Source organism: Oncorhynchus mykiss, chromosome 1 (genome assembly GCF_013265735.2).
Source record: "Oncorhynchus mykiss isolate Arlee chromosome 1, USDA_OmykA_1.1, whole genome shotgun sequence".
NCBI lineage: Eukaryota > Metazoa > Chordata > Actinopteri > Salmoniformes > Salmonidae > Oncorhynchus > Oncorhynchus mykiss.
The window spans coordinates 34,606,804-34,630,591 of NC_048565.1; the positions used below are offsets into that span (position 1 = coordinate 34,606,804).

A 23,788-nucleotide genomic window follows, 5' to 3' on the forward strand; every position below is an offset into this window, starting at 1 on the left:
CTTACCAATCACTTAAACATATTTAATAATGGTCTCTTATCTAGCTTCATGACTGGGCATTTTTGTTTACTTTATGTTGTTCTGAAAAGAGACGGCTAGAAGGACCATGAGTCATTTAAGATTGTTTAGAAATGTAAGAAATTAGCTTTAGATGCTGCAAAAAATGGGAGTTCCCCAGACCCCCCCACCAAATGATGTTCCCCACACTTCTAAAACCAAAGTTGCGTCCCTGCATACAATGCAACAGTGATGTGTAATCTGACAGCCGGAGAACAGACTAATAAAAGAAAAGAACAGAGGAAGACACCATGGTAATTCCATATCCATGTAATTAGATTGTTGTATCGTATGAGTGCTGTATGGTTACACATACAGTACATAGTCAGTGTACATTTTTCACAAATCATTGCAAAGTATTGTTGGCCTATTGTCCTGCAATTGTGTAGTAACAGAAAGCAATTTCACACTTAATATAGACACATATCAGAATGTATGATACTTACGACACTGTGTTACAACAGGACTACTTTCTGTTGTTAAATAAAACAAATCCAACAAAACTTGTTGGTTCAACTACCTGAAACCAAAAGCTACTTGTATCAAATTATGATTAGACTGTGCTATAGTCTGCTAACCTCTTTTAGCATACTGTAGGAAAACACTATCAACCAGATCTAAAGGAGATCTGAGAACTGAGGAGCTAATAATAGACACTTTCTGCTGTTCAGCTTCTGTTCCATATTACACATCTTCCTGCTCAGACCACATCAAGACAGGCTTGTCATATAATTTGAAGGATTAATAACCAGTGAGGATTATTTATAGAATAACATACATCAGGCATATCACTGGTGTATTTTAAATACAACTGAAAAGGTCAACTGGACTACCTCACTCCTATTTTAGATACTATTGAATATGAGACACCATCACTGGCCTACTTAGGGCCGGCCCTAGCTTTTTGGGGGCCCTAAGTGAGATTTGGTTTTGGGGCCCCACACCTTGTGGGTAAAACATTTTAGTAGTCTCCTCTTGACGGTGGTGAGAAAATGTTAAGGTTTAAAGTATACAAATTAAAGTTGGTAACCTGCAATTCTACGCATTGTGCCATGGGGTGTAAAGAAAATGTTGTGGCTTTAAAGCTAATTTCATGTAATTCTACTCATTGTGCTATGAGGCAGACAGAACAATTTGCAGTTTAAAATCACATTTCCTACAATTTTACAAATGTTCTTATGGTCATATGTTATCTGAGTGAGAGTGACTAACAAAATCATTGGGGGCCCTCTGGAGGTCAGGACACCTGGGCACATGCCCTGTATGTCTGGTCAGTAATTGGGCTAGGATTACTACAAGGTGTAGATACTGTAACTGGCTAGACTAAACATTAGCTGACATGGGCACATCGAGTGAATGTCAGTAACTGACATTACAAGAGAAAAACTGCTGCACTACCAAATGTAGGAATATATTTTTTAATACTTTCTTTTGCTTTAGGGTGCCCTAGCGGTTTGGGGCCATAAGTGACCGCTTGTCACTTATGCCCAGGGCCGGCAAATCTTTGGAGCTGTTAGAAACTATGATTACACCCCAGATCTACTGGAATGAACTGACAGACTTGTGAGTAACTGCTGCCCTCTTCTGGTCTATTCACAGATGTCAAGTACCTTAACAAACCAAGTTCCCCATACATCAAATCAAATCCAATTGTATTTGTCACATACATGTGTTTAGCAGATGTTATTGCGGGTGTAGCGAAATGCTTGTGTTTCTAGCTCCAACAGTGCAGTAATATCTAACAAGTAATATCTAACAATTTCACAACAATACACACAAATCTAAAGTAAAGAAATTGAATAATAAAGAATATATAAATATTTGGCTGAGCAATGTCAGAGCAGCATAGACTAAGATACAGTAGAATAGGATAGAATACAGTATATAAATATGAGATGAGTAATTGAAAATATGTAAACATTATTAAAGTGACTAGTGTTCCATTATTAAAGTGGCCAGTGATGATTTCAAGTCTATATAGGGCAGCAGCCTCTAATGTGCTAGTGATGGCTATTTAACAGTCTGATGGCCTTGAGATAGAAGCTGTTTTTCAGTCTCTCGGTCCCAGTTTTGACAGGACAACGACCCTAAGCACACAACCAAGACAACACATGAGTGGCTTCGGGACAAGTCTCTGAATGTCCTTGAGTGGCCCAGCCAGAGGCTGGACTTGAACCAAATTGAACATCTCTGGAGAGACCTGAAAATAGCTGTGCAGCGACACTCCCCATCCAACCTCACAGAACTTGAGAGGATCTGCAGAGAAGAATGGTAAAAACTCTCCAAATACAGGTGTGCCAAGCTTGAAGCGTCATACCCAAGAAGACTTGAGGCTGTTATCGCTGCCAAAGGTGCTTCAACAAAGTACTGAGTAAAGGGTCTGAATACTAATGTAATGTGATGTAAGTTTTTTTTATTTTTAATACATTTGCAAAAATTGTGGAAAAGGGGAAGGGGTCTAAATACTTTTCGAATGCACTGTACCTACTGTATAGACTTCCAGTCATTGCGCTAACGCTAGTTAGCATTGGCTCACGAAACTAACTTCCTTTCTACTGGAAACAGGCATAAAAAGGGTGTCCACTAGTTCATCTGACATTGGGGAAGTAGATAAAAGGCCTCATCGCCAAAATCTGGAAGTATACAGTGCCTATACAGTGGCAAGAAGAAAGCCATTTCTTAAAGATATCCATAAAAAGTGTCGTTTAAAGTTTGCCACAAGCCACCTGGGAGACACACCAAACATGTGGAAGAAGGTGCTCTGGTCAGATGAAACCAAAATTGAAAAAAATGTTTTGGCAACAATGCAAAACGTTATGTTTGGCGTAAAAGCAACACAGCTGAACACACCATCCCCACTGTCAAACATGGTGGTGGCAGCATCATGGTTTGGGCCTGCTTTTCTTCAGCAGGGACAGGGAAGATGGTTAAAATTGATGGGAAAATGGATGGAGCCAAATACAGGACCATTCTGGAAGAAAACCTGATGGAGTCTGCAAAAGACCTGAGACTGGGACGGAGATTTGTCTTCCAACAAGACAATGATCCAAAACATAAAGCAAAATCTACAATGGAATGGTTCAAAAATAAACATATCCAGGTGTTAGAATGGCCAAGTCAAAGTCCAGACCTGAATCCAATCGAGAATCTGTGGAAAGAACTGAAAACTGCTGTTCACAAATGCTATCCATCCAACCTCACTGAGCTCGAGCTGTTTTGCAAGGAGGAATGGGAAAAATGTCAGTCTCTCGATGTGCAAAACTGATAGAGACATACCCCAAGCGACTTACAGCTGTAATCGCAGCAAAAGGTGGCGCTACAAAGTATTAACTTAAGGGGGCTGAATAATTTTGCACGCCCAATTTTTCAGTTTTTGATTTGTTAAAAAAGTTTGAAATATCCAATAAATGTCGTTCCACTTCATGATTGTGTCCCACTTGTTGTTGATTCTTCACAAAAAAATACAGTTTTATATCTTTATGTTTGAAGCCTGAAATGTGGCAAAAGGTCGCAAAGTTCAAGGGGGCCAAATACTTTCGCAAGGCACTGTACCTTTAATGGCAGAGAAAACTGAGGATGGATCAACAACATTGTAGTTACTCCACAATACTAATCTAAATAACAGAGTGAAAAGAAGGAAGCCTGTAGAGAATACAAATATTCCAAAACATGCATCCTGTTTGCAATAAGGCAAACAGGATGGGCAAATACAACACAACACATCACTGAGTACCACGCTTATATTATTGTATTTTCAATCATGGTGGTCACTGGAAAACCAGGAAAACCTGGTTCAGTGACAGATCTTGAATTATTTTTACAAGAATAATGTGCTAATATTGTACAATCCAGGTGTGCAAAGCCCTTAGAGGCTTACCCAGAAAGACTCACAGCTGTAATCGCTGCCAAATGTTATTCTAACATGTATTCACTCAGGGGTGTTAATAATGATGTAAATGAGATATTTCTGTACAATTTCAAAAAACATGTTTTCTCTTTATTATTATGGGGTTATTGTGTGTAGATGGGTGAGAAAAACATCAGTTTAATCCATTTTGAATTTAGGCTGTAACACAACAAAATATGGAATAAGTCAAGGGGTATGAATACTTTCTGAAGGCATTGTAAGTATTACGCTAATATCGTATCGTGAGGTCCCTGGTAATTCCCAGCGCTATATACTGTACAGTACAGAACAGTAGAGTAAATAAAAGTATAGTACATAACACTAAAGTAAAGAAAAGTACAGTAGAGTACTTACTATACACAGTAAAATCACCTGTGTTATATTCACTGTGACAAAACTGATCGACTCCCATAGAGTTGTTTTAGCAACTGGCAGTGCCAAATGACTCCTAGCGTCAGTGCTGATAACTGGTGTTAATTGCTAAGGTATACAATTTTACTCTATTAGAATAGACATTTACTCAGTAAGTGTAAACAGCATCACAACCCCGCCCATAAGTTCAGTTTCTGCGTTCAAATGTCCTTTTCTCGACACAGTTGTTGGATCAACAAAATCCTAATTTGTCCCACAACAAGTGAGTTTTAAACAATTAATTCACTGATATTATTTTGCTATTTTAATTTAAATACTTGATACTTGGTTGTCAGACTGCCGTGTGACATAAAAAGTAACAGTTTTGATTGTGTGTGTGTAGCTAATGTTAGAGTTACTTGCGTTTCACTTTTTGCACGTCTTTGATAGCATGCTAACGTTAGCTAACTAGCTTGCTCCAGTCCTGTGCAAGTTGGTCTGCTCCACGTGGTGGTTCCGTGGGCGCGTCTCACTTCAGCACCAGGTTTTTTTTAGCCTCATGCTAGTTTGTTCTCTTTATTTCAGCTGCTTACAAAAATATTGAGGACTAATCTGATTTAAGGTGAGTTGTTTATTTAGCCAAATTATAACTGCATTTTCGACTTGTGGGTGATGCTTATAGATAAATATTGTGGCCATTGCATCGGCAGCTAGCTAACTGCGTTTTCCACTCACTTTATCACCAGTTCATTTTGGCGGTCTTGTAAGACTGCTCCTAGAACATGACAACATTATATAGTGACTAGCTGGAATTACGAGTGTATTTTACTGGACTAATTAGGCCATGTCCACATTTCGGGACAGTGAATGTGAGTGGAATAGTCTTTTTGCTGTAGTTGGGACCTGCTTTAAGTAATATCAGACAAGTTCTGGTCATGATCCAATATTTTCAGAACATATTTTTAAATAACATTGCTAAGTAAAGGAGTATTGGTAAATGTTTGCAGTCATCATGATATTGTGGGATTCTGTATTTTACATTATAGCCATTACCATATATATGATTAAATATGATCTGATGTTGGTTGTGTGAGGTGTCTGCATTTGTGCACTGGAGCATCATTATGAGATTAAACAACTGCTTGCTACTTACCTGTTTGTGTGTGACAAGAACTGAGTAACATGGTGTGACCTGCATGTTGCAAAACTGTAGATAACAGCCCAGCAGATGCTTTGTCCTTGTGTTTGTATGTAACAATATTGAGCACATGGTGTGACTTGCTGTATCTTACAAAGTTGTGATAGGGAGGGGTGGTCATCACCAGGTTTAACTGAGATGGAAAAATACTGAACAACATAATAGCAGGAACTGAGCAACTGTTATAACTAGGGGGTGATACCAGAACAGTAGGAATCTATACATCGATGGAGGCAGGACTCCAAGAAACCAAGAGGCGGGGACCCGCATGAGCGCCTGCGATAGGCTGAGCAAGTTTAAGCTACGCCCAGCCTCTACTGTGATAGGCCAACAGACGGGTTGGGACAATGTCTATCACAGTATAAGAACACTGTTTACATACATCTTGTCAGTTCTCTGTTCTGCCCTGCGTGGTATTACAGTGAGCCCGTATATACGAAAGTTGCATTTGCCATTTATTACTTAGCTAATAAAAAATACATAGTATACAATCGGTGACTCATTGTTATATTTATCCTGATACCAGATTCGAATTTACGCAACTCTAACAATGTGTCATGATTGAAATACAAATGTAATGCTTTTTCATCCAAGTCAGTCTGAGTACTCTTACCATTACGATTGCAATTCTAATTGGAGGTTGTTGTTTTAATGTTTGTCACAGCTTTCCTGAAATTTGAGATCCCATTAGTTTATCAGAGGCAAAGCTGTATGATGGGTCTGGAACTAAAGTTGATGAGGTGGTGAAATGGCCAGATCTTGGTGTTTGATGCTAAAGGTATGTGCTGGTTTTCAAGTCTTGACTACTTGTGGCATCACTTTCAATATAGCCATACATTTGACATGCCTGTATTGTCATCGTGTATTTCAGAATCTTCCCTGATGAGTCCTGTCTCTGCCAGTTCTGTAATGTGTGGTTCAGACCATGAGTTGGATGATGCAATCATTTTGAGTGATGGAAGCTCCTCACGACAGCACAGCATCAAAGATCTGATGAAGAAGCAAAAAAAGTATGTTTGTAATTCATTCTTCAATTCACTTGCCATCAAAGCTAATAGAGAGCATACTGAAGAAAAAGTCTGGTGGAGAGGGTGTCATCAAGAAATACTTCAAAACTAAAAACCTGACTGACTGCACCAGACGAAAGATGATCAACATTCTTGTTTCAGCGATGAGACTTATGGGTAAGTTTAAAGGAAAGATTCATAATGAGAATTTTTGAGCATTGCTTGCTCCAATATCTGCTGAATGTTAAAAATGACTTCTGTATCAGTATCTCAGTCACATAATTGGTTAGGCTACTGCTGACCATCCACTGCTATTGGTAGAATAATTATCTTGTATTAAACTCGATGGGCATGATACTGATTCAAAAATCACTCCTGATATTTAGCTGACTGGGGACCAATTCTGCTTGTGGAGATTCTGATTGCCGCCTAAACGTAACATTATATTGTCAGGACATCACCACCGCGCAGTGTGAGGAAAAACGTCTGCATCATCTCCTTGTTCCCATACCTGAAGGATCCCTACACCACAAATGGATATGTAAGTATAGATTTCAACTGTTAAAGCGCATCTGCGTTTAATTCGTCTGGTATGGTGTCTGAGCAAATGGGACTTGGTTATTTGTTTTTTCTTTCAAGATTAGTAAGATTAGTCATTTTCTTAACTTCGATATAGGGGGCGCTCTTTTAATTTTTGGATAAAAAAACGTTCTCGTTTTAAACAAGATATTTTGTCACGAAAAGATGCTCGACTATGCATATAATTGACAGCTTTGGAAAGAAAACACTCTGACGTTTCCAAAACTGCAAAGATATTGTCTGTGAGTGTCACACAACTAATGCTACAGGCGAAACCAAGATGAAATTTCATACAGGAAGTGCCCCAGATTTTGAATGCGCTGTGTTCCAATGTCTCCTTATATGGCTGTGAATGCGCCAGGAATGAGCCTACACTTTCTGTCGTTTCCCCAAGGTGTCTGCAGCATTGTGACGTATTTGTAGGCATATCATTGGAAGATTGACCATAAGAGACTACATTTACCAGGTGCCCGCTTGGTGTCCTCGGTCAAAATTATTGCGTAATCTCCAGCTGCGTACATTTTTCCATTTGGTTCAGAGGAGAAACCAAACTGCCACGAATGATTTATCATCGAATAGATATGTGAAAAACACCTTGAGGATTGATTCTAAACAACGTTTGCCATGTTTCTGTCGATATTATGGAGTTAATTTGGAAAAAAGTTTGGCGTTGTAATGACTGAATTTTCGGGTTTTTTTCTTAGCCAAACGTGATGAACAAAACGGAGCGATTTCTCCTACACAAATAATATTTTTGGAAAAACTGAACATTTGCTATCTGAGTCTCCTCATTGAAAACATCCTAAGTTCTTCAAAGGTAAATGATTTTATTTGAATGCTTTTCTTATTTTTGTGAAAATGTTTCCTGCTGAATGCTAGGCTTAATGCTATGCTAGCTATCAATACTCTTACACAAATGCTTGTGTAGCTATGGTTGAAAAGCATATTTTGAAAATCTGAGATGACAGTGTTGTTAACAAAAGGCTAAGCTTGTGAGCCAATATTTATTTCATTTCATTTGCGATTTTCATGAATAGTTAACGTTGCGTTATGGTAATGAGCTTGAGGCTATGATTACGCTCCCGGATACAGGATTGCTCGACGCAAGAAGTTAAGGAACATTATTATGACCCTAATAGTGGAGAAGGGTACCTCTCGTATGGAATCAAAACCGTTCAGAGGATTTTGGCTTCATCTGAGAAACGGCCCCCTCAACTATACTATGGAGGACCAACTGCTGAGAGGGAGTCCAGTCCATCCACTTTGCCTACCCTGAGTGAAGACCGGTTTCTCTTGTGAAGCATTCTTCCGATGAAGAAACAGAAGATGAAATTGACCTTTGAGTACAGGAAGAAGATGACCCGAGTAAATGCTCCACCCTCCTAACCAAATTTCCACGCTTTCTGGATGTGAAGAGCTTTTAAGACTTAAAAAAATAATAATAATGTTAAGTTGTATAAATTGCCAGATGCCAGTAAATTTAAACAAAAACAACACTTCTGTAATAGTAGTTAAATTAATGTGTAGGCTGGCGATTTACTCAACTCTGAGGTTAAAATGGAATGTTTTGTGAGAAAGAAATTGACTTGCACAAACCGAATGTTTTGTTCTTTGTCTTATTTGTTTCAGATTGAATTGGATTTTGTGCTGCTGTTTGGAGAGGGGACATCAGCCAAGTTTTTGGAGAGGTGGCCAACTACATTCAAGTAAAAGATCATCATGCTAAGCAAGACCCTAAGCAAGGCCAATCAGGGAGCTGAACTTCAGGAGCTGATCCAGATAGCAGAATTTGCAGTTGATGAGGGAGCTGACGCGAATGCTGATGGTTAGATGATCATAATTTATATTTCAAGTAACTCTGAAATGTTAGTGTCACTGATGATGGAATTTACCATTTTAAATCAGGATCTCTTCTTTGTTTAGGATGGAACGGTGACCTTTCCTCCATCCTTCTCCTGCTCCATTTGATTATTCCTTCATCACAAGGCTGCAAAAGACAAGGCATGATGTCTGCATCCCAAGCTGAACAGCATCTTGTGATATTCCAAAAGGTTTGTATTGGTATTCTTAGTCATGGACAGTGCTGCAGACGTTATGATGAACTAATGGTGTTCATTTTTGTCGTCTTCAGGCAGGAACCAGTATGTATCCAGGAGCACCTTGACGCGATTGACCAGAGCCGCCAACCATATCTTCTTGCAGTCAGGACCAGGAAGAGCAGCTTTCATGCTTACTTCATCATCTTGGTGCCTTCGAAGAGCTTTAAGACTCACTTTGTTTTTGGTACTGCTTACAGTACAATGCTGCGCAACATGTACACCTTCATACAGACAACTGTGTACAACATAGACATTGGGAAGGTTAAGGAGACTCCAATGGTTTCTGAGCTCAGAGCTAGACTCCTGCACTAATGCCGATTTAAGTTATGATGATATGTTTTGTTTGCCAAGCTAGTCATGGAAGTACCAACTTGCTCGTGAGGCATCTCAAGTTGATGCATGGAACGTTCCCTGTTAGAACTCTTAGACTAAAATGTGGTCAAGCAGATTAATGTTGTGTATTTGGTACATTTTCAGGCTTTAGGAAGCATTTGAACAGGGCACATTCCAGAGACTATCAAATGTTGTTACGCTAACTTGGATACTAATACAGCAGTTGATAATCAGCCAAGTCATGCTGATTTTCCTTCAAGTTCTAGTTGTAACCATGTAGTACCAATATCTAACAAGAACACACTTGATATGTGTGCGTCTGCTATTGCACAACTGCAGGTGTAGGTCAGACGACTATAAATAGTTTTGTAACTTCCATGGAAGAAACAGTTCGAGAGAGTCAAGCTAAAGCGACCGCTCTTACATGTAAATGTATATGAAGAGACATCCTCTCTTTTCTAAAGAGAAAAATGCATGGCAAATTCAACTATTTTATGATGACTTTGACACTGCTAATCCATTGGGATCAAAAAAGGGTATTCACAAGTTGGGAGGTATATACACGCTGCAAAAAAAGAAACGTCCCTTTTTCAGCACCCTGTCTTTCAAAGACAATTTGTAAAAATCAAAATAACTTCACAGATCTTCATTGTAAAGGGTTTAAACACCATTTCCCATGCTTGTTCAATTAACAATTAATGAACATGCACAATTAATGAACATGCACCTGTGGAATGGTCGTTAAGACACTAACAGCTTAGAGATGGTAGGCAATTAAGGTTACAGTTATGAAAACTTAGGACACTAAAGAGGCCTTTCTGCTGACTCTGAAAAACACCAAAAGAAAGATGCCCAGGGTCCCTGCTCATCTGCGTGAATGTGCCTTAGGGCTTGTAGGGCTGTTGTAAGGCAGGTCCTCACCAGACATCACCGGCAACAACGTCACCTATGGTCACAAACTCACCGTCGCTGGACCAGACAGGACTGGCAAAAAGTGTTCTTCGGTGTCGCGGTTATGTCACACCAGGGGTGATGGTCAGAATCGCAATTATCGTCGAAGGAATGAGCGTTACACCGAGGCCTGTACTCTGGAGCGGGATCGATTTGGAGGTGGAGGGTCCGTCATGTTCTGGGGCGGTGTGTCACAACAACATCAGACTGAGCTTGTTGTCATTGCAGGCAATCTCAATGCTGTGTGTTACAGGGAAGGCATCCTCCTTCCTCATGTGGTACCCTTTCTGCAGGCTCATCCAGACATGACCCTCCAACATGACAATGCGATCAGCCATACTGCTCGTTCTGTGCGTGATTTCCTGCAAGACAGGAATGTCAGTGTTCTGCCATGGCCAGCGAAGAGCCTGGATCTCAATCCCATTGAGCACGTCTGGGACCTGTTGGATCGGAGGGTGATGGCTAGGGCCATTCCCCCCAGAAATGTCCGGGAACTTGCAGGTGCCTTGGTGGAAGAGTGGGGTAACATCTAACAGCAAGAACTGCCAAATCTGTTACAGTCCATGAGGAAGAGATGCACTGCAGTACTCAATGTATCTGGTGGCTACACCAGATACTGACTGTTAGTTTTGATCTTGACCCCCCCCCCTCCCTTGTTCAGAGACACATTCCATTTCTGTTAGTAACATGTCTGTGGAAAATGTTCATTTTGTCTCAGTTGTTGAATCTTATGTTCATAAATAAACCCAGTTGACAGTGAGAGGATGTTTCTTTTTTTGCTGAGTATACTTTGAATAATTTTAGCCCAAAGTTTAATTACATTTTGGTAAATATTCCCTTAAGTGCACTCTTCCATATCAGGACCTTAAAATGCATGGATTTGATTCCATTCTTAAGCCAATAGTAAGTGATTTGAAAGTGCTTGAGACTGAGGGTATTGAAGTTCCCTTCTTCAGTGGTCGTATACATGGCAGTATTGTCCAAGTAACTGGAGATAATCTTGGTAAACATTGCCTGTTTTGGTTTTGTGGAATCATTTAGTGCTCGTCAGTTGCCGTTTTTGCCTCACTGAGAAAGTGGATTTTCAAACTGTTCTCTGGGGATGACCCAAGAGTGACTTTATGAACAAAACACATGTACTCAGACCATTGTCAGACCATTGTCAAATGCTTCTTAAAGCCTTTGAAATATTTTGCTGGCCTATAAATCATTTTGCAGGCCTTTAAAATATTTAGCATGACTTTTACCAAATTTTGCAGGCCTTTGAAATATTATGCAGCATTTTAATAAACTAGCAGGCCGGCATATTTTGCTGCCTTTTACCAGATATTGCAGGACTCTGAAATATGTTCTAGCATTTTATAGGCCTTTAAAATATTTTGAAGCCTTTTACCAAATTTAGCAGCCTATTATTTTTGAAAGGTTGTTTGCCTACTTTAGGGCCACGGTAGTAGAGTGCTGTAGTACCTGCGGTTCCCAACAGAGATCATTGCGGCATGGTTGGCATTTTTCATGCTGCAGTTGGGAGCGGGCAATTTTGCGATTCAAATATATTGTTGTCCCGTAGATTATTTGAAAATGTTCGTATTTCTGCTTTCTATGCGTTAGCCTACCTGTTGTATTAAAAGCACATCTTTGTCAAATTATTTACACAATCAGAATTCGCTGCTTCAAGTTACAGTAAGTAGCCTACCTCTCCTCGTTGGGCGTGCGAGATCAAGTGCCCTAGTATATGTGTGGTCTCAATGAAATAGAGTAGGCTGCCTATGCATGGGCGGAGAAGCACGGGGCAGTTAGCTTTCATAGGACATGTACTTCCTACATATGATTAGGCTATAGTTTACTACATTGCCTAGAAATAAATATTGATCACGCATATTTGGATACTGGATGCTGATTGGCTAAAACAGCATTTAGCTGTGTGTGAGACGGTATACCATGACTTTGACTGTTTAGGCTTGTCACCTTGATATCGTTGCGCCTTTTCACGTCGATAAAATGGCAACATCAACAATAGTTCGACATGCCGGTGTAGAAAATAAGCCTTTCGATCAACTTCATAGAAACCGAAACAAACTAAATGGGCACTTTCCTGCTTCACTGACTGGTGTGCAGAACATGGGATACATTGTGAGTTTGGGAATACAACTAAAACGGAACCGAACGTCATTCTATGCTACTTTCATGGTTTTGTGAGAAACATGTATGGCGAATAATATAGGATTAGCAGCTAACGTTACGCTGGACTCTGAGCTGGTTTGAGCCGAGACATCAACGACCCCCCTTAGTCTGGAATGGAGTAGACAGAAGGACACCAAATTCACAACGAGCAACCAACAATGTGTCTGTCGGCGTAATTAAAAAGTTGAGGAAAGAGGGGCTCAGCAAAGCTGCCCACCAGTGAACTGATACATATGTAAGTTAACTGTTAACGCTAGCTAGTTAAATCATTCTAACGTACCCTGACAATATAACCGGTAGTGTTGTAGGCCTAACTATTAGTTCACGTTATTTTGTATTATATGTTTCAGGTACACAAAAGACGAGCCGATGGGAGTGACCACCCTCACCCCTGCAAAATACCTGTCCCGTCGCAGATTTAAACAAACCACTGCCTCCGAACCACCGTGGTTCAGAAACTGTCGGGTGATCAATGGCGACCCGTCATTCAGGACAGGTGGAGCAGCCCCACCTGTTTTGACCGACACACTTTTTTTTTATTTTTAGGGGGTGCGGGGCTTGCCTGTTTTGCTTGTTATTTTGGCATTAATATGTTATATCAGTTTGCAAACAATGTAACAAAAAAAAATGTAATTGAGTTAATAAAGCCGCATACAAACATGGTCTCTTGCTTTCTTGCGTAAGGCAGCTCAAAATGCAGGCGTTTCAGCCTAGCGCGGTGCTTTCTGTGGTGGTGTGATTGGCAGTAAAAAATACGTGAACGTCTTAATCGAAATTACGGGTTGCTTCTCCTCAGGGTGTAGTCTTATACTCTTATACCATAATTTGTACATCCCAAATGTCAGTAGAAACCACATTTGTTTCAGCAAGTCTGCCATATTAGCTATGCATTTTTAAAGGCATTAAATGAGGCTGAATGAACTGTTTCGCTGCCAGACAAGGCTCAGCTGAAAGCCAGGTTTAGCAGTAGGAATGTGTTGGGACTCTGCTGTTGGGACAGCTTTATGTAGGCCCTACCAGTTTGTGGGCACCGTTTGTCACCGTTATAATGCAATTCATGTGTTGTGTAGTGGCTTTGCCGCCATGCATCCCACGTGTTTTTTTGCGCCATCCAGATATACATGCTAAAATCTCCTGTGCGGGTTCTTGACTATAGGCGCGAGGAATACTCTGTCAAGAGGACACAGATTCGCAATCTCTCTTCAAAGGTACTGGAGGCCAAATCTGGAAGCATTATTCTCAGAAAGCACAGCAGCAGCTTCCATTTCCAGCAGCAAACGATAACATAGGACAATTTTTTTCATTTGTACACAATAAATAGCAACATTCAGATCAACATGAATAAATCATTTGAATGTGTTGGTCACTTTAGAAGTGGCGCTAATGCTCGGTTTTTGCTTACATTTAATGTAAGCTTGCTAGCTAGCCTGTGGTTGTTGCATAGTAATGAGACTTTTGTCCGGACTACTTTTTCTGGCGGAATTGATTTATTAAAGCAACATTTTCAATTTAGATGTGTAGTTCCTTGCCATACTGTGTTGGTAACCGGTTTATAAAGGCACCTCGGGTGTTAATGGTAAATGGCCTATATACCACGGCTAAGTGCTGTATCCAGGCACTCCCTTAGCTGTGGTAAATAGGCCAAATGCCTTATTGCTTAACAATATAGCCCAGTAATACCGAAATAAAATCGTATAGAAAATAATCGCTATTTTGACTGCCTGTATGTGTCTTGCTTGTGTTTGATATTCTTGCCTAAATATACTGTTACAATAAAGTTTGTAAGAACATTATCATGTATTTTGTGTAGGCTACAACATGAGAAAAAATCACTCTTGAGCCATGGAATGCATATATCGAACATGTTGACCATATCTTTAGTGTACAACATGAAGTTTCCCCCTCCGTGTCAATAAGGGGAAGAGGCAGCGGAGCAGTGGGTGCACTGAGCACCTACTTGGGCACCCAGCTAGCACCAGGACTCAGGCCACACTCGGTTGGGTGAATGCATGATCAGCTGAGTCAGCATTGAGTGTCGTCTACTGGACCAACACCATGCCGACTTTGGGGGGGTGGATGGGTAATATTAATAATTAGTATGAATTTATTAATATGACTTTGCATCGGTACACTTCTGATGGGATTCTGGCAAGATACCGACTCCAGAGTGGCGCAGTGGTCTAAGGCACTGCATCTCAGTGCTAGAGGCGTCACTACAGACCCTGGTTCCAGGCTGTATCATAACGGCCTTGATTGGGAGTCCCATACGGCAGCGCACAATTGGCCCAGCGTCTTCAGGGTTAGGGTTTGTCCGTCATTGTAAATACAAATTTGTTCTTAACTGACTTGCCTAGGTAAATAAAAAATACAAAAAAGCACCCGGATTCGACTGATTAAATCAGTTCTGGCTCGCCAGAATAGGGCCACGATTGGGCCAAGTACTTGTTTCTAGCTAGGCAGCAGCTACATAAGAATCACACACGTGCAGAAATATATGTATAATTAGCCACTGTAAATCGGGTTCCAGAAAATCCGAAATCGCAGCCGTGAACATCGTTCACCAAAACTCTTACCTAATGTAGCAGGAGCCAACAGTGTTGAAAAATAAAATTATAATAATATGAAATTAAGAATGTGTTATTAAGACTGAATAATCAAGTCTTATAAAATAATTTACATCACAAGACAGAACAATACTCTATTGCCAACAGAATATATAATATAATATATTGATGTAGCAATTCTAATTTCTCAATCCTATTAATATTTTCAATTGTTATTTAAGTGATAATGCCCGAGAAGCCGCTGTTTGAAGAATATATTGGCACTGGTGTTGTTAGGCCGGAGACAAAGCCGGCGTCTCGGGCATTATCATTTAAGTGTTGACCCTCCATTCCTGAATATAGCAGAGAACTGGATTGTTGCGACCATCAGGTGGCGCAAAGGCATAGATGTGACGAATTTGTAAGAATTAAGTCATTTATTTATTTACATAGCCAAAAAAACGGACAGCCCTCTGAGGACAACCCATTTAAAAGATGACTGTGATGAAAAACAGTAATTAGTTCCTCAGTTATTATTTGAAGAGCTTTTACAGAGTGAATGTTTGATGGAACTATAAAAGATCTTGAAGGCGAATTTTAACGGAGCATTATTAGGGCAGACGGTCAGTGATCTTCTGTGTGCGGATGCACTGCGCGCTTCGCTTTCTGATGAGGCATCCTCGGCTCTTCAACACACAGATCCTGTAAAGATGGAGTTTAGCGAGAGGAAAAGAAGAAGGAAATCTCAGAGCTTCAAACTGGTCCATGAGCAAGAGCAAGGTAGGGGATACGGGAGACTGCGTGTCTGTCTGTGTGTCTGTGAACGTCTGGCGCTGTGAGCAAGTCAGTGCTACACTGTAAACAATAGGATAGAGATGGCTACGTCAGTACATAGGTATGTACCTGTTATGCATGTATAACTCACTCGTCATGGTTGACAAAAAATAGATAGGTGAGTGAGTATTTAAAAAAGGAAATTCAACCAACGCAACGAACTAAGAAAATCCAGAGAGCATTTAGGCAGTGGATCAGTGATTTTGTACAGAATATGATTATAATATTATTTTATGTGTTTTACTCTTGTATTTGTCTAGCCTTTAGGGCACTTTTTTTGTGAACTAGTGAGAATAATCTTTCTGAGAGCTGAGAGAGTGTTTTTAGTGAGAAAGATTTCGTCATACAATACCACCCACAGGTGGTGGATTCTGGGCTGAATGGGAGGAGGGTGGAGAATCATTGGTTTACATCACAGCCCACATAATTACCATAGCATAGTGTATGATGTGGGCCTAGACAGAGGAATGCAATGTTTTCATACATACACTGAGTGTACAAAACATTAGGAACACCTGCTCTTTCCATGATAGACTGACCAGGGGAATCCAGGTGAAATCTGATTCCTTATTGATGTTACTTGTTAAATCCACTTCAATCAGTGTAGATGAAGGGGAGGAGACAGGTTAAAGAAGGAAGTTTAATCCTTGAGACATTTAAGACATGGATTTTGTATGTGTGCCATTCAGAGGGTTAATGGGCAAGACAAAAGATTGAAGTGTCTTTGAAAGGAGTATAGGTGCCAGGCACACCGGTTTGAGTATGTCAAGAATTGCAACGCAGCTGGCTCTTTCACGATCAACAGTTTCCTGTGTGTATCAAGAATGGTCCACCACCCAAAGGACATCCAGCCAACTTGAGACTACTGTGGGAAGCATTGGAGTCAACATGGGCCAGCATCCCTGTGGAATGCTTTCGACACCTTGTAGTCCATGACCCGATGAATTAAGGCTGTTCTGAGGGAAAAAGGTGGTGCAACTCAATATTAGGAAGGTGTTCCTAATGTTTTGTACATTCATTGTATGTCAACCCTCATATGTATATTATCATCAGTCATACAAACATAATTTCATTTATTTTAATGTCATTATTTTGGATTTACACCGAACTACCCTGATTGTACTCTAGATATTACAGATCTCTGGTGTTTTTATTTTCACAGATTTTGACGCAAGGAGTTTTGACAATGCCGTCAATATACATGTCAATGGAGCATCAAAAGATACTGCCATGCCAGAAGGTATGATATTCATGCTCTTTATTTTAGTCAGGAAAAATACACACACACACACACACATCCTCTCTTTCTAACTCCTCTCTTTCCTCCCCAGCCTGGTTGGGTGATGAGGGTGTGGAGATTAAGAGACAGATCACAGGCATGATGCGTTTGCTGAGTGACAAGGCCGGCCGGATGTACCAGCGTGTGGGAGCAGAGGGAAACAGCCTCAAACAGGAGCCCCAGGAGGAGCACCTGAGCTGGGCGCAGCCGGCTGCTTTGTCCCCAGACCTGGAGGACCCCCAGGTCTGGAGCTCAGCAGGGGAAACAGAGCCCAGTCCCATGTCTATACCCAATCCAGTCCCCAACGGCCAGGGGTCTGGAAAATACGGCACACGCTCCAAGACCCAGAGGATGCTCAACACAACCACCAAAGGCACAGTCAAAACTAATGGTAATGGGGGGGGGGGGGGGGTCTCTTTATGAGGTCTAGGGAGCAGAAGGCCTATCCTCCATCCAGACAATGTCTGCAGAACCAGACAGCCACATCATTATACAGAGCAGTGACATCATAAAGAGGCCTCTATCAGTCCCTGTCTGGTAAGGCAGAGAGACAGTGGAGAAGCTTGTGTCATTTAAACAGTCAGACAGAGGCATGGGGTGTCAGAGCTGCCTGGGCAAAATGTTTGTCCCATGTAATGACACGTGTGTGTATATGTGTGTGTCTGTGTGTTCTCGTGCAGATGTGGCTCCTGCAGTGGTAGAGGCTCCCTGCTGTATGTGTAACTGTAAGAGCACCTTACAGGCCATTCTACAGGAGCTACGCACCATGAGGAGGCTAATGCAGACACAGAAAGGTTCCCAGGAGAAGCAGGAGCACAGGGTCCCTCCCTGCCCCCCTTGCCCTGTCCCTACAGCTCCGCGTCGCAGACCCCGCAAGAGACGTCCTGTCCACAAGGTTGCTCCACTGAGCGCACCCAGCAAGAGGGCAGCTGTTCCCCCTCTCCCCCCCTCATCCCCTGCCTGTGTACCCCTGGAGTCCGGGGGAAGGAGGGAGAGGGGGAGCAGAGAGCTGGAGAGACCTGTGCACACCCCTGCCTCACCTTCTACCTCCACCTCACCCGAGCTCTCCATTCAAACCCTGTCCATGCAGAACAAGCCCATCCCTGGTGACGACACACACAATCCTAACTATAGACAACCCAAAGGTCTTCAATCCTCAGAGGTATGGTGCACTGTGTGTGCGTGCGTGTGTGTGTGTGTGTGTGTGTGTGTGTGTGTGTGGGGGGGGGGGGGGGGGGTAGTGTACTATCAGTCTGTCTGTCTCTGTTGTGGGACGAATATGCCTCTCTTTCTCCCCCCAGAGTGAGGTGCGTCTAGCGGAGGACTATGAGGTGTTTATTCCTAAGGCCCAGCTGGACTCAATCCTGGTCAACTACACACGCTCTGGAAGCCTGCTCTTCAGGAAGTTGGTGGGTCTTATTAACCTTATCACTGGCTTTATTCACTTTATTTATGTTGATTGACACACCATCTTGGTCACAGGTGTGCGCCTTCTTTGACGACACCACGCTAGCTAACTCACTGCCCAACGGCAAGAGGAAGAGAGGTCTGAACGACCAAAGGAAAGGACTGGACCAGAACATTGTGGGAGCCATTAAAGGTAGGAAAGAAACTAACCGTGAGAGTGGAGTGGAGTGGAGAGAGATCGGGCATGGAGCGAGAGAGATGTAATATCTACTTGTTTTGTTGGGTTTTCTGTAAATCTCCCGTGCTGTGTCTAGTGTTTACAGAGAAGTACTGCACAGCTCACAGAATAGAGAAGCTGCCAGGCCCTCGAGATTGGGTCCAGATACTACAGGACCAGATCAAACTTGCCCGCAGACGACTAAAGAGAGGTAGGTGTGTGTGTGTGTGTGTGTGTGTGTGTGTTTGTGTTTGTGTGTGGGTTCAGAATGTATCTTACTGAAACTCTGTTGTTTTGTGGACTCAGCAGAGGCTACAGACCCTCAGGACATCTTCAACAGACCGTGCACAGGTACACACATATGCACACACATGACAACAGTCGCTGCACCTGACATTACCCCTTCCCCTCCTTCGCTCACCTATCCGTCCCTGGTTTATGCACCTTGGGTGTAATGGCTCTGTCCTTGGCCGGTATGTTTAAGTGAGGCGATCCCCCTGACATTTGACATTCTCTTCTCAGACTCCCAAAATGTCAGCTAATTCGTTTCACACGGTGCTACTCTTTCCTGCTCCTCTCTATTTCAACTTACTCTTTCACACACACACACACTCCCCTTCTCTCTCCTCTGTCTCCTACGCTCTTTCACCAATCCCTCTACTCTCTTTCTCATGTCTCCCATCTTTCTCTCTCGCACTCTTTCTTTCTTATTATTTCCCTCGCTCCCTCTCTTTTTCTCTTTTTTTGCCCTCCACATCTGTTTCTGTCTTCCCTCCCTCTCTGTCTACCCTGCTCCTTTCTCCCTCTGTCTGTCGGTAGTTCTCTATTACCTCATCGTGTATCAGTCCAGAAGTTCTGTAACATTAGGGTGGGGGATGTGGACACTGTCCAGAGGATGTACTGAACTGTGTTAGACTGGACTGAGCTCACCTCCTTTAACAGCAGCTCTCATATGAGAACAGCAGTACACTGGAGACTAGCAAACTCTCTACATTAACAGTAGTCAGTGGTGTAAAGTACTTAAGTAAAAATACTTGAAAGTGCTACTTAAGTAGTTTTTGGGGGGTATCTGTACTTTACTTTTACTTCACTACATCCCTAAAGAAAATAATGTAGTTTTTACTGCAGACATTTCCCTGACACCCAAAAGTACTCTTTACATTTTGAATGCTTAACAGGACAGGAAAATGGTCCAATTCACACACTTATCAAGAAAACATCCCTGCTCATCCCTGCTGCCTCTGATTTGGCGGACTCACTAAACACAAATGCTGCATTTGTAAATTATGTCTGAGTGTTGGAGTGGGCCTTTGGCTATCCTTTTGATACTTAAGTATATATTAAAACTAATACTTTCAGACTTTTACTCAAGTAGAATTTTACTGGGTGACTTTCACTTTTACTTGAGTCATTTTCTATTAAGGTATCTTTACTTTTACTCAAGTATGACAATAGGGTACTTTTTCCACCACTGACAGTAGTATCGTAGTAAATGCTGAACATCTGTATGTTTGCTTCACACAAAACTGTGATACAGCCTGAAATCAAACCAGGGTCTGTAGTGACGACTCTAGCACTGAGATGCAGTGCCTTAGACCACTGAGCCACTCGGGAGCCTAGTTAAATAAAGGTTAAATAAATAAATATATTTTTTAATGTGGATTGATAACTATGGTGATATCATATTCTTGCAATAGAATCTCTTCAGCTGTCTGGAGAGAGGGAGGAGAGGGAGTTTCTAACAACAGGTAACACCACACACACACACACACACACACACACACACACACACACACACACACACAGAGAAACACACACACTCAGGTTATAATTAGATAATTTAATTACATTTGATATAACACTGTTTTAATTGAAAATGTGTCCTGTAGGCTGTGACTACAACAAGCCAGCATGTTTGGTTAAGGTGGGGAAGAATGTGACTGATTGATTCCGGTGCTGTGAATCAACAACTTGCAATGAAGATACAACGCACTGTACTTTATGTCTTTGTTGCTCCACTAACTTGATGCGTTGTGCCACTTTAGAAAGTCCATTTTGGAAGATGTATTGTTCTTTTACAGCTATGTCAAAATTGTATTGTGGTTGTAGAGAAAAAAACAGAACAGTGACCAAAATAAGTTGGTTAGTGAAATGTAGTTAGTTTCCATGGACTGTTTTGTTTTACATATGCACACCACATGCACACACACAGACACACACAGAAATACACACACACACACACACCAGTCTGACCAGTATAGTCTAGCTGGTTCTGCTGGCTGACCAGCAAAGTCTAGCTAGTTATGCTGGAAGAGCAGCATGGTCTAGCTGGTCTGACCAGCATGGGCTAGCTGGTTATGCTGGCAGACCAGCCTTCGATGTGTTTTCACTGGTGACCTACCTGCATTGTGTTTTTGCTGGTGACCAGCCTTCGCTGTGTTTTCGCTGGCAGACCAGCATCTGTTGTGTTTATGCTGGTGACCAGCCTTCGTTGTGTTTTCGCTGGTGACAAGCCTTCATTGTGTTTTTCGCTGGTGACCAGCCTTTGCTGGGTTTTGGACAGTGGTGATCATTGAAAAACATGCTAGCAGATACCCAGAGACATAAAAATGGTATCCACAAGTTCATCTGACTCTGGGGAAGTAGATAAAGGGGCTCATTGCCAAAATGTTCATGTATCCCTTTTCACGTATCTTGTTCGAAACAAGATTCATGTTAGAAATGAGAGGATCGTCCAGAGTCGAGGTCATGTGGGAAACACTCCCAGCAACAAGCAAATGCTATGTGTCTGTCTAAGTAATGCAAAAAATACTAAATGTAGAGTGGAATTCCACTTAATTTTACCAACACAAAAAGATTCCACCATGTCGAACGAACAAATGATCTGTCAGCATTTATAAAATTGTACTGAAACTACCTGTTTCCTTCACAGCTGACGTGATTATTTTTTTTAATAAGGTATGACTTTACCCACATTAAAACTGGATGGAAATGTGGTAACTGACAGTCACTCAATTATCCCATGTCAACCAACATTTTTTAGACTGCTAAATTAGTCTAGCCAGCTATCTAAACTTAGTAATCATGGTTGAATTACATGATTTTGTTTATCACTCTCCTCAGATATCATATTAAAAACTGCATTTCTCTCCACCCTATGGAAAAATGTGAAGATTTGCAGGAAATTAGCTGTTAAATTGTAAAATATTTTATATGCCCAATGGAAAAATATGTAGAGTGGCAAAAAAAAATTTCAGGAAATTAACTTCAGTTTTTTTTCTCCTGTCCAGCGGGGACACTAAAATGTTACGGCCGGCTTTGACTGCATATGTGGGTATGGATGTGGTTACGCAGACCCGCAAGCCACTGTGGGCCCCTCATGATGAGTTCAGATTTTTTGTGGCCCCCACCCCGACCCAAAGTTGCCCATCCTTGGTTTAGGTGGTTTCCTTTGTCCAATTCTCCCTACCTTGGCAGTCATTCCAAATGCAGGTTGAAAATTCCAATTGCTGGCTGGATATTACATATCACTTTGCAAGCCAGCATAATGTGACATGCCTGTTGTGCCTGTTGTGGCCTGCAAACCAGGAGTTTCAGACCACTGTGTTAGGGTAAAACTAGGCTGTTGAGGTATAGCCTTATGATACCGTATGTAATGTATTATCATGAAGGGTAACATTTTAAGGGTACTATATTCACTTAGGCACTCACTTGGTGAAAGCTACTGGTTTGATAGGAATTAAATACAAAACCATGTTTCTGTCACTAGCTAACACAGTCACGGTGACTCACGGGTGGTAATTCCAATGTTCACTAACTGGCACTCATATTTGCCCACATTTGCATATATCCCAGTGTGCTAAAAGCATTAAGTCCAGAAAATGTAAATTGCACAATTATAATACAATTCAAGTTTGACCATTTTTAAAATTCCAATTCCATTCATTGGGATGTTTTTATTTTCCAATTCCAATTCAATTCCAATTCCATTCCAAGGATGGTTTTGTTCTTCAATTCCAATTCAATTCATGTTCAGACAGTCTAAATCCAATCCAATTCCATTCCAAGGTTCATGTTCAATTCCAATTCCGACAATCAAAATTCTAATTGAAATCAAATTAAGTTGTTTGAAGATTGCTGCAATTCCAAGTAAATTCTCTACTTCCTGCTTGAATTTGAGCATTGAATTTGAAATACAATTGGAATTGACCCCAATCCTGCTGGTCACCCGCGAAAACACAACGAAGGCTGATCGCTAGACTGTGCTGGTCTATGCTGTTTTTTTCAGCAGGGTTGTTGTCTCTTTATGACTGTTTATCTGAAAACAAAGGTGGATAACTTCCTGGTAACTCTTTGTTTTGCACTTGTAAAGTCCCTCAGTCCTACAAAATAAAAACAACATCTCTTCCAGGTGACATCTTTGAACTTATGAACCTCAAATGTACGGATTGCGCCTTTTAAAATAGTTATGGTTTTGTATACCATGTAGACTGTAATGTGTTGTCTTAATGGCATTCTAACCTGCCACTCACTATGCACCTCAGTGCCATTTATGTTATTAATGTGACCAATAGGACAGTACTGTTTTTATTTGTGTTCACTGTGCCACCTGCCAACACCTTCATGTAAGGCTCCTTTGTGTACATGTACAGTTGACTGTGTATAATACATATTAAACTAAATATGATCTGATGGTACTGTGTTTTAGTTGATGATGAGTGCTGCTTTGAGAGCAAACACTGTAAACACCTTTGATTATATCAGTATCGTGCTAGAATTATGAACATGAGTTCAAGTGAGATTGTCAGAACTGATAACGAGCAAGTACAAGGTGTTGGGGTGAAA

At 41.3% G+C, this 23,788-nt stretch overlaps 1 protein-coding gene and 2 long non-coding RNA genes across 5 annotated transcripts; all 3 read left to right on the top strand.

Annotated features, from left to right (window-relative positions):
* The first annotated feature begins 4,511 nt into the window (after nt 1–4,511).
* Nucleotides 4,512–9,762, top strand: LOC110521894. Of its 2 annotated transcripts, XR_002473231.2 has the most exons (8): nt 4,512–4,598; nt 4,901–4,937; nt 6,178–6,291; nt 6,385–6,697; nt 6,974–7,061; nt 8,729–8,924; nt 9,023–9,150; nt 9,231–9,762. It is a non-coding gene; the product is annotated as an uncharacterized LOC110521894 (long non-coding RNA). The 2 variants fall into 2 exon arrangements; XR_005051594.1 differs by lacking the exon at nt 4,512–4,598 and having other exon boundaries at nt 4,637–4,937.
* Nucleotides 9,763–12,233: 2,471 nt separating this feature from the next.
* Nucleotides 12,234–13,324, top strand: LOC110521897. The gene is made up of 2 exons (XR_002473232.2): nt 12,234–12,898; nt 13,014–13,324. It is a non-coding gene; the product is annotated as an uncharacterized LOC110521897 (long non-coding RNA).
* Nucleotides 13,325–15,622: 2,298 nt separating this feature from the next.
* On the top strand, nt 15,623–23,635 carry bend7 (BEN domain containing 7). 2 transcript variants are annotated; one of them, XM_036976539.1, is made up of 10 exons: nt 15,623–15,986; nt 17,203–17,280; nt 17,372–17,710; nt 18,000–18,481; nt 18,621–18,728; nt 18,802–18,919; nt 19,041–19,154; nt 19,250–19,294; nt 20,641–20,691; nt 20,833–23,635. In XM_036976539.1, the coding sequence occupies exons 1-10, from the start codon at nt 15,917–15,919 to the stop codon at nt 20,889–20,891; spliced, it is 1,464 nt and encodes a 487-aa protein (XP_036832434.1). In that variant the 5' UTR covers nt 15,623–15,916; the 3' UTR covers nt 20,892–23,635. The 2 variants fall into 2 exon arrangements, with proteins under 2 accessions (XP_036832434.1, XP_036832437.1); XM_036976542.1 differs by having other exon boundaries at nt 19,253–19,294.
* The last annotated feature ends 153 nt before the right edge of the window (nt 23,636–23,788 follow it).